Below are 15,874 nucleotides of genomic sequence, written 5' to 3'. Positions count from 1 at the left end.
GCGGGCCCCAGGCCTCGGGGTTGTTGGTACTATTTCTTTTATAAAACACCTCGTTTCTTACTTTAGTGACTCAAACGATGAGCGAGAGTCAAACCCTCCAGATAAAGAGGAAGCCCATGAGAAGGCCGGGAAGACCGAGCCAAGCTTCGCCAAAGAAAACAGCAGGTTGGGATCCCTGGGTGGCTCAGCGGTTCAGCGCCTGCCTTTGGCCCAGGGTGTGATCCTGGAGTCCCAGGATCAAGCCCCACGTTGGGCTCCCGGGATGGAGCCTGCTTCTCCCTCTGCCTGTGTCTCTGCCTCCTCTCTCTCTCTCTCTGTCTATCATGAATGAATAAATAAACAAAAAAAATCTTAAAAAAAAAAAAGAAAGAAAACAGCAGGTTTCTCTAACCACATACCCACCCGCAACCCCACGGGGCAGGAGAGCCACAGGCGCACAGTCAGATAGCTTGGCCTCCACGAACCTCATAGATGTGAGCACGTGGGTCACCTCCTCGTGTGTGACATGTGAGGGAAAAGTCAGCTGCTGGTTAGTGTTTCTGAGACCCTGTAGGCATCTAGACACAGGACCTCCTTCTGTTCCCCTCAGTACCATCCGCCTCTCAGTCTCAAAGTTCCTGATGGGGGCAGGAAGCAGAGCCTGTCAGAGATGCTAGACGAGCCAGGAGCCCCATAACCGTGTGGACTACCTTCATCCTCCCCTAAAGCTGCTTCTACACCTACTGAACAGCAGCATCTGAAAGGGTCTTTATGGGCCCAAGACGCCAAGGGGGGGGTCTAGAATATTAAATAACATAGCTAGTCTGGTTGGAACATAGCATTTTCTTCCCCTTGTTTCTTTTCAAAGCAATGGCATTCTCCTGTCCTGATAACATCGTAATTCCTCACCTCTTCTCCACAGCAGGATTCCTAAAAAAGGCTTTGTGGAGGTAACTGAGCTCACAGATGTCACATACACCAGTAACCTGGTCCGCCTGAGGCCAGGCCACATGAACGTAGTCCTCATCCTGTCAAATTCCACCAAGACCAGCCTACTACAGAAATTCGCTTTGGAGGTCTACACATTCACTGGGTAAGCTCGGGGACGAGAGAGGGAAAGGAGAGAACGTGCACGCGCATTTGGGGGAGGAGGGGACCAGAGGAGAATTATGTTCTTTCCTCCTTGACCATGAGGGGCTTTCTTCGCACATGCGGTGAGATGTTGGCCGTGGCTTTTCAAGCCTAGAAATCTTAGCCACCATTAGGGGGTCTTTCTCCCCCTGACTTCGTGTCCCTGTGCTTCTGAACAGAAGACCTTGACCTCAGTCCTCTTCCGTGAGCCTCTCAGGGAACTCTCACGCTAGCTCTCATGGGTTTTCCTGAAGCCAGACACCAAGAGTGACATAACTGGCACCCGGCAGGGACAGGGAGGGAGATGGGTGAGCGGAGTGTTACAACTGTTGCAGAAGCCCTCGCGTCCCACCAGAATCCTCCATTCTTTCCATATTCGGGCCCCATCCAGCACAGAGCCTCCCCCTGGTGCTGGAGGTCTGACTGACAGGTTACGTCCCCTGCAGTTGAGTGTGCGGGCTCTTCCCTACATCTTCACTGTGTTCTTCCGACAGGAGTAGCTGCCTGCACTTCTCCTTCCTGAGTCTAGATAAACACAGAGAATGGCTGGAATACTTACTAGAATTTGCTCAGGATGCAGCCCCAATCCCCAACCAGTACGACAAGCATTTCATGGAACGTGACTACACAGGTTACGTGCTGGCTCTGAATGGCCACAAGAAGTACTTCTGTCTCTTCAAGCCCCAGAAGGCAGTGGAAGAGGAGGAAGCCCTGGGGTCGTGCAGTGATCTGGACTCTTCCCTCCATCTGGGTGACTCGCGAGGGAAATCCTCCTGCGGCCTTGGACCCAGGCCCATCAAAGGGAAGTTGAGCAAGTTGTCCTTATGGATGGAGCGCCTGCTCGAAGGCTCCTTGCAGAGGTTCTATATCCCGTCGTGGCCTGAGTTAGACTGAAGGAGCTCAAGAGAGACTTTAACTCTTCCGGCTTTTTAATAGGCCCCCGGGAACAGGTCTTTTCAGGACTCAACCTATCACCACGGACAGAGAATAGATTCTAGATTATTCTTCCAGAACAACGGCTAGAAGAATCTTTCCTTTGTCCCATTCTAACCTAGGAGTGAAAAACACCTCAAGCTGAATTCCCTAGATCGAAATATTTTCCTTTGGGTTTTTTTCCCCCTCGTTTGAATGCCGCACTATTTAAAGTAGACTGCTCATTCCCCCTTCCTTTGTCATCCCTGTCACGTGCTCACGTCACCCTGCCCGGTCCTGTCCCTGTGCTGTGGGAGAAGCACAGGGCGCCGGCCTGCAGCAGGAACCCCGCGAGCCTGGAGTGCTGGTGGGGTCCCCGCCCCCGCTGTGCTTCCGCCTGGCGCATGCTGTGTCAGTGGGACGGCCCGCAGCAGCTTCCAGGCCCTGCATCCTCATGGGGCCTGCTTCCAAGCAATCTCCCATTTGGTAGTTTTTCTGGTAGTCAGTGGCTAAAAGTATATTTGGGGGGTATCCCCCTGCCAGCAATTTGCCAGCCACATTTAAAAAAACTAGGGATAAGTGGGGGTCCTGCGAGGGAGTGTGGTTTTCTTCCCGAAACAAGAGAACAGAGGGCTGGGTGGTGATGGAGGTGACCCCGTAGCGGCCCAGCAGCCGCCTGCCCCAGCGCTAAATGTAGCCCGGAACGGTCTGCTCCGCAAGAAGTACTGTAATGACTTTGAGCCATTTACGTGTATGTTTTCACACGCCTTTCTGCCTCTGTCAATTTTAGGGTATGAATCTTAGGAGCCATAATTTGTAATCTTGTTCTCTGGACGTAGAGATAAGCTGCTATAACCCAGTAGATGTTAAACCGAAGACACCTTTTCCCCGCCTGCCAGGAGTCAGGCTCGAGGAACCTCTTCACTCCAGTGGTGTCTCTTTAGTAAAATACCAGACATGTCTTTGTATCAAGGAACTTAAAAATTTCTCAGCAATTGTATTTTGAACACTGTTACCCCAAAAGTGCTGTAACTTTGAGCCCTCTTTTGTGACAAGCGAGCCAAGACTTGTTCTAGAACCCTGTTTGGCAAAAGGCTTCCTTTGAGCTTCTGGCCTATATCGTGGTATCTCAATTGCTTTCACTCTCAACTCCCAGCCGCCCTACCACTAACACGGTCCGATCTACCATCAGCACCCCAGCTTCCAGAACTCCAGTGCGCAGTGGAGCACACCTGCCAGTTAGAGAGTTTGCCTTTTTTGCTCTCTCTTTTTTTAAGGGCAAAACCACCAGTGGAGTTTGAGCAGCTTCAAAGAGTGGTCGGTTCAGATGTCAAAGAAAATTGCCCTTTTGTAAAGCAAAGTGTCAGAGTCAGTGATGGGACATCTACTAAGTTAGTATTTCTTTAATCATCATTGCTTTAAACTAAGCCATTTGGATCCGGAATAATCCAAATATTGAGCTACAGTGGCAAGTAATAAATTATTTAAGCCCAGGAATTCCTATGGTTTCCATGGAGTCTATAGCTTTATTTAAAAAAAAAAAAGAAAGAAAAGAAAGAAAGAAACAAAGAAAGAAAAATCACTGCCAGGCTTCCCCCCCACACCCCCACACCCCCGCCACATGATCCTCTAAAAATTAGACACTTACTCTGAATGCCGTGTCTCCTGGCACCTGTCCCAGGCATGCGTGATTAAGGGATTCATTTGGCTCCTTGATGCACCAGCCTCAAAATTATTTTCTTGGTCTTTGATGGCCAAGTTGCTGATGTGAGTAGTATTTTGGTTCAGTGGTGGGTTTTTAATTTCTGGTACTAATGGGATCCCTGACCTTAATTAATGAAAACCAGCCCCCCCCTACCAGATTTGTTCATTTTAAAAATGTGTCTCATTAAAATAAAAAGCACCTTCAGACAGACAGCTGCACCCTCCATTTGTACTAAGAAAGGAAAGTGAGAATAGATAGGATTAAAAACATTCCTGGCGAATTTTTCAGTCCAAAATTTCTTCCACAGGTCTGTTCAGGGCTGGGAGAGATGTCCCCCAAGAGGACACTAGGAAGGTTCTACTTTACATTGAACATGGCCCTTGACCACCCAAGCCTTTCCTCCTGAATGTTTCCATGAATTTGTTTACTGTTGTGTCAAATGTATGAGCCATCGTCATGCTCAGCCAATGCCACCGTCTCTCCTTTTGTGTGGAATCACACAGACCTAATTTTGGTTTTAAGTGAACCTCCTGGTCTTTGAATATCTTGAGACTGACAGCATTGTTCTGTCTTTAGAAGTAGGCTCTTCTGGTTGGTAGAGCCACGCATCATATTTAGCAGATGGGGATGAAAACTGGCCTAAAACAAGTCTTTGTAGAATACACAACTACTTACAAAGTTGTTTTTTTGTTTTTGGGGGTTTTTTTATCATCCAGGTGCTGGTGGCATAATTTGTCTAAGAGATTGTCAGGTCTGAGTCAGCAGCATTTCAGTGAGCAAGACTGCCCTGACCTCTGTTGAGGCACCATGGTCTCTCTCTGCCATCAGTTACCGACCCTGAAAATTTGGTCGTACTTTTCAAAGTAATGGGTTTATTTCCTCCTCATCCAGCACATGCATGTTTTCCTGTTTTAAAAAGAAATGAAATCTGAATGTGTTTTTTAATTGACATGCTTTGTTTGGGAAAAGAGATGAGAAGCAAACACTCAAACTTTTTTCCCAAGTAAAATTCTTTAAATGCCGACGCAGACTATCTTTGCAGATGAAATATTGCTCACATCCAAATGCCTCACCTTGTCCCTTGAACACAAATGCAGTGTGGCAGCTGCTGAATCTGTCCGTTGAGCTTGTCGAGGAGGATGGAGCTTTAGAGACCGATCTGAAAAGAAGGTGAATATTTTGCACTTTTGATACTCTTAGGAACAAATAACTTATTTGGCAAATGGTGTCTTTTTTATGTTGTTTTTGTTTTGTATTGTGAACAGGCACTGAAGCTGATGTTATTTTTGTTTTAAGAATATTACAGACTGGAAACAAATAAACTATTTTAATGTGTGATGATTACACGTCGCTCTTGCATTGGGAGGTGATGATTTGTGGACACCTTAGCAATGAAAGAATTTGCACATGACACACGCCTCAGTCTTCGCTGCAGATTTCAGGAGTTGCCGTCAGGGAGGATGTATCAGCTCCAAGAGGAGAGAATGTGAAACTGAGACGGGGAGTGGGTTAGGGAAGTGTCACCAAGGGCTCTTTGGAGGCCACCTGATGTCTGGCTGAAAAGACATTTCATGCACCCTCCTGGGCTTCTAAGTGGCAAGTTTCTTTATTAGGATCTGCAAGTTACTTTCATTCAAACTTTCTATGTTCACAGTGGTCCTAAAACCCAGGTGCAGCCCTGAGTTCCTCAGGAGGAGCCACAGTGTAAAGGAAGAAACTAGAGAAATACAGGATGTTTATACAGTATTATGTCACAGGGCTTTTTTATTCCATTTCTCCAATTTTTAGATCATCTTCGTGAACCAAATGCTCCTTGGCTCCGTGCCCCCCCGCCCCGCCCAATCCTCCACCATCTCATCAAAACAGCACAAGCGCTTCTCTGTTTATAGTTGACTCAAACCCCACAGAAATATTAGCCGTTGGATTGGAGTTCTACTGAATGCCCTGATTTTACAGCCTCTAGGGACATTTCTCAGCAGAAAGTTGTACTGGCATAAACTCCTGAGTACTCAGAGTTGCCCAGGACTCCGCTTGCGCATAAATGCTTGAGAACTGTCATCAACACAGCCTGTTGTGTTGAAGAGCCCGAGGTTCAGACGACTGTCACTTTGGGGAGCGCACACAGCATCTCAAACAGCAGGTTAGCAGCCAGGAGGGCTGTGTTTCCTACAAAGAAACAAAACCTAAGGCTGGAGCCTCTCAGTACTCCGCCCTCTTCCCTTTCCAGACTCCCCAGCCCACTTCCATGCTCTTCTCTGGGCCACCCAGCCACCCTGTGGATGTGCTTTCCCTGATATTCTCCATCAAGCATCATTCAGAAATAGTTTTCTGAAATTCAGACGGTTCTTTGTTCTACTCTGAAAACATATTCGCACCCCCCAAAGGAAAACCTATACTAAATGGTGTCTATTGTATTTAATCGCCTCCCCTCTGACGTTAATAGGCCCAAGTCTGTAAGCTTCTCTACGTTGAAATTATTGTGATGGCATCTGCTTCGAATACCTCTCCTAAACCACTTACACCTCGACAATTCACTTTTCAATGAAATATCAAAGGGGGATGGAACTATGCCACCCTACTAATAAACTGCAGGCCGGTGCTCTCTTCTGCTGCTGGGCAGGCAAACCAATAACAGCCACCTCCCCGGGGTGTTGTTAATTAGCTCATGTTTGGAAGGTGTGCGGTAATAGGTTTATTTTCTCCACTGCAGAACATACTCGGCAGGCTCCCGAGTTATACAAAAGGACCCATCCATCTTCTACTTAACCAAGTAGATGAATATAATTTAAACTAGGAGCTGCCCACAGATCCTAGTATTCTCGTTTACTCACCAAAAGGATCGTAGGGCGGTGAAACTTCCACAAGGTCACAACCCACCACGTTCAGGCCTTGACAACCCCGGATGATTTCCAGCCCCTGTCCAAGACGAAGCCTGAGTTGTCCACAGCAGTAACCATCCACGAGGAAAAGCAACCACAGAGGTCCCAGTGGATCTCTCCCAACGCATGCCCACCCTTTGACTTGGAACTGTTGCTTTTCCTCAGTAAACATTTATCGACAGCCGGGCACACAAATGGCCAAAGCACAGCCCCCATTCCCAAGGGCTCCATTGTGTGTTGGTGAAACCAAGCAAACCAATCGTTTCAACATCGTGCATTGAAGGCTTCTAGAAAAGCAAGTGTAGGGGAGCCTGGCTGGCTCAGCCAGTAGAGCATACAACTCTTGATCTCGGGGTTGTGAGTTCAAGCCCCGTGTTGGGCGTAGAGATTACTTTAAAAAATAAAATCTTAGGAAAAAAGTTTTTTTGTTTTTTTTTTTTTTTTATTTATGATAGTCACAGAGAGAGAGGCAGAGACACAGGCGGAGGGAGAAGCAGGCTCCATGCACCGGGAACCCGATGTGGGATTCGATCCCGGGTCTCCAGGATCGCGCCCTGGGCCAAAGGCAGGCGCCAAACCGCTGCGCCACCCAGGGATCCCAGGAAAAAAGTTTTTTAAAGCAAGTGTAGAAAAGTATACCATGAAACAGCCCAAAGAGCTGGGGGAAGGCCTCCCTCTCCAAGATGGAAAGAGCCCAAGGGGGATCCCTGGGTGGCACAGCGGTTTGGCGCCTGCCTTTGGCCCAGGGCACGATCCTGGAGACCCGGGATCGAATCCCACATCGGGCTCCCGATGCATGGAGCCTGCTTCTCCCTCTGCCTGTGTCTCTGCCTCTCTCTCTCTCTCTCTCTCTGTGACTATCATAAATTAAAAAAAAAAAAAAAAGGAAAGAGCCCAAGGAATAGACCAAGCAACTAAGTAGGGGAAGGGCAGCCCAGACAGACAGACACATGCAAAGTCACCAAGATGGAAAGAAATACCAGTAGTTAGATGTGGCCAGAAGACAGGATAAGTGAGGGGGACGGTAGGAAGAGGTCATTTTGTCTAAAAGAGTTTCCACTCTGCCGGTGAAAAGCCCAGAATGATAAGCTGAGGAATGAGGACTGTGTGTTAGAAATCTCCCCGAGGGGAACTGGCAGAGAATGGCCTTGAAGAGGCAGCTGCGAGAAGGCCCCTTTCTTAGAGGAGGTGAGATAACTGAGCGAGTGGAAGTGGTCGTCACTCATTCACACAAACGTCCAGGAGTTCCTGCTCTGTGCGTCAGGCACTATCCTAGACTCCGAGGATAGGGGAGTAAATGAAAGAAAAGCCCTGCCCTGCGGGAGCTGGCCTTCCGGTTACAACCACCCTCCAGTTCCCGCCTGTGTTTACACTCAGCACACCTCAAGGGAGCTTTATCTGGATGTTTCTAAAACGCTTGAAGTTCCATGGTAGGTGGTTAATCCCATCATGAGCAACCCCAGGAAGCTAAGTCTCGTGCTTCTAAGAGGGGATGCTGTAATGTGTCCCCAGGAACCAACCGCAGGTGGATCAGGGGCAGAAAGCTCCAGTAACAGACTATCATAACCCCGAGAGGAGACGGGAGTCCTTGCCAGAGTCCTTGGCCACTCCTCACCCTACAAGAGTGGTCAGCGTGCAGAAAGGCCTACCCGCACCCCTTGCAAAACCGTGTCCCGACCCTGAAGACCCACCCCTAGTCCTTGAATCGTCACCCTCAGGAGTCGTCCCGGGTGGAACCTCCTCACCTGACTCGGGGTGAGCCCCGCAATTTCAGGTGTTCCTGTCCCTGGGGCGTAGGCAGGATCCAGGCCGTCGATGTCAAAGCTGATATAAAGGGGCTTGCCCCCCATCTGCCGCCTCACATCTGCCATCAGCGGGACCAGCGACTTCATCCAGCAGTCCTCGGCCAGGACCACCCGGAAGCCCTGGCGGGGAGGGGAGCGGAGCGCTGGGCACACGGGACCCGATCCCACCAGCAGGGAACCATCACCCCCACTTCACCGCTGAGTTAGGGACGAACGGCCGGTGGGGAAGAAGCAACGAGTGAATCAAAGCTGACGCCGGGGCCGGGCCACAGGGAGGCTCAGCCGAGGCAAGCTCCTGCGGGCGGCTCCGCACAGCATGCAGGGCACCGCCTCCCCACCCGGAAAGCGGGGGTCGGGGCGTCGGGGGCTCAGCCGTGGAGCGGCTGCCTTGGGCTCAGGCCGTCACCCCGGGGTCCCGGGATCGAGTCCCCATCGGGCTCCCCGCGGGGAGCCTGCTTCTCCCTCTGCCTGGGTCTCTGCCTCTGTGTTTGAATGAATGAATGAATGAATGATCTTCAAAAACAAAAGCAGGGGTCTTGGGTCTTTCCTGGTGGGATCTTGTCCTTCGTGGTTACCTGGAAGCTACCCTGCCGATCGGGGGTGAGGACAAGAACAAGAAAGGTGGCCACAGGCTTTGGGTTCGGACCCTTGCAGGCCTTTTCCCAGGCAGCCACCACCGAGAGGCCGCTGTGTTCCCGCCTGTCCCCCCAGCCCAGCGATGAGAGGCCCCCTCGGCCTCACCAACTAACAACACCCTCTCTCCTCCACGCGGTCCTCTGGAGGCAAACTCGCCCCCGCCCCCCAATTTTCTGAACATGGTCATCAAAGTTCCTGTTGAATCCACACCCGCCACGGAACAGGCACCAGAGAGAAATGCACTTTGCAGGCCGGGGGCACGGGCGGGCAGAGAAATGCACTTTGTCACCTGGCTCCGGCTGTATCTGTAGGGATCCAAGGTCGTGGCGGAGCCCCGGATGCCGACCTGCACCACGCGCTCGCAGTCCAGGAGGCCCTCGTCCACGCACCGGCGGAAGGGCGTCCCGTGATAGACCTTCTCTCCCAGGGCCTTGTCGGCCGTGTCCGTGTGGGCGTCCACATGCAGCAGCCCCACGGGGCCATGCCTGGTGACAACAGGCAGCTCAGTGGCCAGGCCTCCTCAGGGACCTGAGCACAGCCGCCCTCCGGGCCACCCGAACTTCCAAACCTGACAACTCATAGCCACGGGACACCTGGCATCAAGGTGCCAACCTTGCTAGTGGTTTCTGTCCTCAAATCACTTAACATCTCAGAATAATAAAGCCAGAGAAGTCCAGCAGAAGATGGGCACGCGCTTTGCTTTAGCTGCCAGCCACGACCTACCACCCAGAATTTTCTGCACTTAGAGATGGAGAGGCCCCCGGGCGGATAAGAATGAAGGACTGAGGCTCAGGGGAGCTTGCAGAACTAATCAGAGCCCCGCTTCTTCCCACCGTGGCACCAAGCAGCAGCTTCAACCCAGCTCTCTCTCCATAATCTCCGACGACCCCGCCAACCACCCAAAAGAAACATACAATCTAAATCAATGCTAAGCAAGCACAGCTTCCAGAAAAGACTTGCACCCAGTACCCACCCACCAACAGCCACAATGCTACCCACATATCCTTCCCATATTCTGGATCTGCCAGCGCCTTGGCCCTTCTGCCTCTTTTTCAAACTAATTAACCAAAGTCAGTTAATCCCTGGTAGACCTTCTGCGACTGGAAAATCCATCCTCTCATTCTCTGGGAGAGGGGCCCTTTCCGGAAGAAACAGGGCCCTCTCCTCAGCAAGCCACAGCCTTGGGTATTTGGCCTTTGAGGCAAAACAGAAACTGAAGTGAACTGGGGTGGAGTATCTCACGAGGGCCCCATCTTCCAAAAACAGAGACAAACACTGAGCATGCACACCAGAGCAGAGCTAGGACAAGCAAGGGGAGCCACGAGTGTTAATAATAAGTGACTTGGCTCCCAGCTACTGACTGACAGAGACACCTGGAGCTCGACCTTAATTTTGATCCACAGAAGCGACTCAGTCGGGAATTTCCTATCACCCCAGATAACCTGAGCCAGCAGACGTCACTTGATACCATCTAGCAGCAAACAACTCAGCTCCTGAATTTTGAAACCCTTGTGTACGCCCAGACACTTGAGACTTACTTTTTTGCCATCGCTTGCAATATAGGATATGTGATTGTGTGATCTCCGCCTGCAAAGAGGAAGAAGAAAATATCTGGAATGTGGATAAGATGAGAGGACCGTGTATTCGATAGAGCCATCTTCCACTGACCCAATGGTGCCACCCTTTCCATTAGACCGAAGAGCTATAACCTCACCTCCACGAGATCTTGTTCAGTGATATGAAAATGACCACTGGATGTTTGGGATTACATTGTCATTTAAAAGAGGAAAATGAGGTGCCTGGGGGTCTCAGAGGTTGAGCATCTGCCTTCGGCTCCAGGTGTGATCCCGGGGTCCTGGGATCCCCATTGGGCTCCCCACAGGGAGCCTGCTTCTCCCTCCGCCTGTGTCTCTACCTCTGCTCCTCCCCCTGTGTGCTCTCTCACTCTCTCTCTCTCTCTCAAATAATAAATAAAATCTTAAAAAAAAAAAAAAAAAAGGAAACAAAGCTTACAGGTAAAATGCCTGGAACAACTCTGTCCAATAGAACTCTCTGCAATAAGGGGCATGTTCTCTATCTGCACTGGCCAGCATGGTGGCCACTAACCACTTGTGCCTACTGGAATATAGCTCAAGCCATGCAGGAACTGAATTTTTTATTTTATCTAATTTTAATTAATTCTAATTTTTTTAACTATACGTGGCTAGTGGCTACTGTACAGGACAGCTCGGGCCTAGAAAAGTATTACTATGATCACTATTAATAGCAATAATAGCTTACAATTATTGAAGCTTAAAATATGCAAGTCACGATGCCGGACACTTCATATGCACTGGCACTGTACGCCCCTCACACAAAACAATGAGGGAGATGCTGCTAGTGCTATTCCCATTTTACAAGAGAGGAAATGAAGCATAAATAGCTAGTGAGAGGTGAAGCTGAGATTTTCAAACCATGCCATCCAGAAATCACACTCAGCACCACGATGTTCTGCAGGCTCGGCCCTCTCTTTTGGCAAAAGCACCCTTGGATATTTAGAAAAAGGCCTGTGTCATTTTAACTATTTGTGAACTAGAGAGAAAGAAATGTAAGAGTGGGGAGGAGGGGCTGGGGAGGACAAGGGGAAAGATTAGATAGAGAGCTAAGATTGATAGAGACCTTGATGAGGAGAAAACACCCCTTTGCAGCTCTCTCTCAAATAAACTCATTTTTAATGAGATGTCCTTGAGAGGCCCCTGGGTGGCTCAGTCAGTTGAGCGTCCAACTCTTGATCTCGGCTCAGGTCATGATCTCAGGGTTGTGAGATGGAGCCCTGAGTGGGCAAGGCTCTCTCTCCCTCTGCCCCTCCAACCCCCACCCTGATCTCCTGGTGTGCATGCTCCATCAAGCTTTCTGTCTTTCTCTCAAGAAAAAAGAAAAGAAAGAAAGAAAGAAAGAAAGAAAGAAAGAAAGAAAGAAAGAAAGAAAGAAAGAAGAAAGAAGAAAGAAAGAAAGAAAGAAAGAAAGAAAGAAAGAAGAAAGAAAGAAGAAAAGAAAGAGAAAAACATGTCCTTGAAATAGTTAAAAATTCACAACTGAGCTCCTATTGTAACCCTTCCCCCAGCCTGGAATCAAGGGATGGGACAAAGGTGAAGTAGGTAGAGGCACTTGCCAAATTTAAGAGACATGAAAAAAAATGCAGTCATTAATACAAATACTATTTTGATGTAATACTTTTAAAAATCAAGGTCAATGCAAAAAAATTCCATGATAATTTTTTTTTTTTTTTAGATTTATGGATTTGTGTGAGAGAGACAGCACAAGTTGGAGGAGGAACAGAGGAAGATGGGCAAGTGGACTCCATGCTGAGCCTAGAGTCAGACACAGGGCTCAATCCCAGGACCCTGAGATCATGACCTGAGTGGAAACCAAGAGTCGGATGCCCAACGGACTGAGCCACTCAGTGACAAATTTGACTGTGACAAATTTTAAAGACAGGACCAGTAACAGTGCTATTCTGAACTATACTGGAGCCTGAGGCCAAAGAGAAACGTCCATCATATTTATTGTTGACCTTTTGGCAAACCCCCCATGGTGAACCCCTCACTTGCCCCACCCTAGTCCATCGCTGTCACTCATACTAGTCCAAAAATGAAAACATCCTCTCCCCACGGGTTAAAACAAATAAATTAGAAACGTCCTCTTTCCCACTGTCTCCATACTCATAGTGGCTTGCCCTGAAGGAGCAGCTACACCCCGGCCCACGATAAACGAACCCTCAGTGCAGAGCTGCACCTGTCTACGCAGATGCCATTACCCAAGGTCAGGGGAATACAGCCGGCCGCTACAATTTTCTCATAGGCCTCTCGAATTAGACGGCAGCTGTCCTGAAGGTTGTAGAGATTGACATTCACGTCGCCTAGGTCTGCAACCATGAGGGACTGGAAGGGGAGGGCCCCCGTGCTAGGGTTGGCTGTCCGAAGCAGCACTGACTCTTCCCGGATCCGCCGGGGTCCAAATCTGGAAAAGGAAGAATCATCCTGTGAACCATCCCTAAAAGGTCGGAGGTCCTGCCTAGGCCAGGATTTCTCCGCCTCTGCATTGCTCCCACTCCCAGCTGGATGCATCCTTGATGTTGGTGGGAGGGGGGCGCTATCCGGTGCCTTGTAGGATGTTTCCCGTGATGCCAGTAGCAAGCTGGGATAACCAAAAAGGCCTCCAGATACCATCAATGTCCCCTGGAGGCAAAATCACCCCTGGTCTCGAATCACTGATCCAGTCTATATACTTGAAGAGATTAAAGGCACAGATTTAGGAGCCCGCCCATCACCAATTTACTAAATGGCATTGGATAATTTCTTAATCTCCATGAGCCTCAGTCTCCTAATTTTACAGATTACAGATTAGGAGGAATTGAGTGAGGTCATCTACGCAAAGCGCCTTGCATTTAGGAGACATTTAATAAGTGATGGCATCTATACTTCAGACTCTTAGATGTAAAGAGTGGCTGAGCTGAATCAGAAACAGCTGATGCTCCTTGAATAAGAAAACAGATTTTACTTTGATCCTAGAAAAAACACTTTGGGGTGCCTGGCTGGCTCAGTTGGCAGAGGTAGAGCGTGGGACTCTTGATCTTGGGGTTGTAAATTCGAGCCTCATACTGGATGTAGAGACTACTTAAAAATAATAAAATTTATTTTTTAAAAAAAAGCCTTGTATATGAGCAATTCTTTATCAAGTGGCATCTAGATGGTTTGGGGAAGGAGCATCCAGTTTCCTCTGTTCTCAGAAATGATGTCCCCTGCCCCTGCAAGCCCAAGCCCCCGTCCCAGGAGGCTCAGGAAGCAGTGCGTGGAGAAGGCTCCGGTCACCCACGGATGACACAGGTGTGGAGCCCCCCCCCCCCCACAGGAGCTCTGAAGCCCGCACCAGCTGCCAACCCCCCTGGGTGAGTGCAGGCACCTGTCCTTTTGTCTTCCGTCCCCAGTGGCCACGGGCGGTGCAGCCACGTGCCCCTAATCCTTGGGACCTTACCTGGCCCCAGGCCGGTTGGAGGTCCCAATGTCCAGGGGCACCCCGACGAAGGCGGCGTCCAGCCCCTCGGGGGAGGCTCGCACCGGCAGCCGCATCATGGAGCAGACGCCCACCGGCCGAGCCAAGAACTCGGAGCTGGGGGGCTGGTTCCGGGGCGCATCGGGGGACCCGCTGCTGGCGCTGCGGCCCCGGGGGCTGAGCCCCGAGGCAGGATGCGCACCCCCGCCAGCGCCCAGAGCCCGGGCGCACCCGGCCGCCACCCGCCGCAGCATGCCGCCGGCCCCCGGAACCCCCAGTGGTCACCTGCCTGCACCCAGCAGCCCCGGGTGGTCACCTGCCAGCACCCAGCAGCCCCGGGTGGTCACCTGCCAGCACCCAGCAGCCCCGGGTCACCCCCTGCCCGCACCCAGCAGCCCCGGGTGGTCACCTGCCAGCACCCAGCAGCCCCAGGTGGTCACCTGCCAGCACCCAGCAGCCCTGGGTGGTCACCTGCCAGCACCCAGCAGTCCCGGGTCGCCCCCTGCCCACACCCAGCAGCCCCAGGTGGTCACCTGCCAGCACCCAGCAGCCCCGGGTCGTCACCTGCCCTCACCCAGCAGCCCCGGGTCAACCCCTGACCGCACCCAGCAGCCCCGGGTCACCCCCTGACCGCACCCAGCAGCCCCGGGTCGCCCCCTGCCCGCACCCAGCAGCCCCGGGTCGTCACCTGCTCGCACCCAGCAGCCCCGGGTGGTCACCTGCCCACACCCAGCAGCCCTGGGTCGCCCCCTGTCTGCACCCAGCAGCCCTGGGTCGCCCCCTGTCTGCACCCAGCAGCCCTGGGTCGCCCCCTGTCTGCACCCAGCAGCCCGCGCTCAAAAAGCAGGTGGCCCCGGGAGCCGCCTCCAAGGGGCCGCTCTCTCCCCGCCTCCTGGACTCTGGCCTCCGGCGCTCTCGCCAGGCGCGGTCTCCCCACTATCTCCCCACTACCCCGCACCGCACCTGCCCGGTGCCTGCGTGCCCCAAATCAAGCCCTGGGCCCCTGCTTCTCCCTTTCAGAGTAATATCTTTAAAAGCCAAAAGACTTAAAGGGAAAAAAACTTTCTCTAAGGAAGAGAAATTGGTAATTCCTTTTTTAAAACAGATTTACTTATTTTAGAAAGAGCTCGGAAAAAAAAAAAAAAAAAAAGAAAGAGCTCGGAAGGAGGGCGGATGGGAGGGGCAGAGGGAGGAGGAGAGAGAGAAGCAGACTCTGCACTGAGCCCAGAGCTCATGGAGGGGCTCCATCTCACACCCTGAGATCATGACTTGAGCGGAAATCAAAAGTAGGATGCAACCCACTGAGCCACACAGGCACCCCTATAAATGCATTTTTTTTTTTTTTTTATGATAGTCACAGAGAGAGAGAGAGAGAGGCAGAGACACAGGCAGAGGGAGAAGCAGGCTCCATGCACCGGGAGCCCGATGTGGGATTCGATCCCGGGTCTCCAGGATCGCGCCCTGGGCCAAAGACAGGTGCCAAACCGCTGCGCCACCCAGGGATCCCTATAAATGCATTTTTAAAAAATAATATAGAGTGGGTTTTTTTTAAGATTTTTTATTTATTTAGTCATGAGAGACACAGAGAGAGAAAGAGAGAGGCAGAGAGACACAGGAGAGGGAGAAGCAGGCTCCATGCCGGGAGCCCAGTGTGGGACTCAATCCCAGGACCCCGGGGTCACTCCCTGGGCGGAAGGCAGGTGCTAAACCTCTGAGCCCCCCAGGCGTCCCTAAAGTAGGGTCTTTCTAAATAACCTTTTCCAACAGGGCTCCAAGACCACTCCTAGTGAAGGTCC

At 51.1% G+C, this 15,874-nt stretch overlaps 2 protein-coding genes across 4 annotated transcripts in view; one reads left to right on the top strand and one right to left on the bottom strand.

The window, feature by feature from the left end:
* DNAJC16 (DnaJ heat shock protein family (Hsp40) member C16) overlaps positions 1–3,105 on the top strand; it is a 39,774-nt gene extending 36,669 nt beyond the window's left edge. For 2 of the 3 annotated variants that reach the window (XM_041766722.1, XM_041766724.1), the window contains 3 exons: positions 67–165; positions 902–1,072; positions 1,605–3,105. In XM_041766722.1, coding sequence (XP_041622656.1) covers positions 67–165; positions 902–1,072; positions 1,605–2,004 — 670 coding nt within the window. In that variant the 3' untranslated portion in view covers positions 2,005–3,105. The remainder of the gene's footprint in view (positions 1–66; positions 166–901; positions 1,073–1,604) is intronic. The other variant, XM_041766723.1, reaches the window with a different exon arrangement.
* Positions 3,106–5,314: 2,209 nt separating this feature from the next.
* On the bottom strand, positions 5,315–14,729 carry AGMAT (agmatinase). The gene is made up of 7 exons (XM_041766725.1): positions 14,061–14,729; positions 12,844–13,046; positions 10,586–10,634; positions 9,337–9,532; positions 8,352–8,531; positions 6,559–6,643; positions 5,315–5,893 (listed from the first exon to the last, which is right to left on the bottom strand). The coding sequence occupies exons 1-7, from the start codon at positions 14,330–14,332 to the stop codon at positions 5,820–5,822; spliced, it is 1,059 nt and encodes a 352-aa protein (XP_041622659.1). The 5' UTR covers positions 14,333–14,729; the 3' UTR covers positions 5,315–5,819.
* Positions 14,730–15,874: the final 1,145 nt, after the last annotated feature.

This window comes from Vulpes lagopus, chromosome 8, assembly GCF_018345385.1.
Source record: "Vulpes lagopus strain Blue_001 chromosome 8, ASM1834538v1, whole genome shotgun sequence".
Classification (NCBI taxonomy): Eukaryota; Metazoa; Chordata; class Mammalia; order Carnivora; family Canidae; genus Vulpes; species Vulpes lagopus.
Note: the sequence above shows the minus strand (reverse complement) of the source record. Positions and strands in the feature narration are given on the sequence as shown.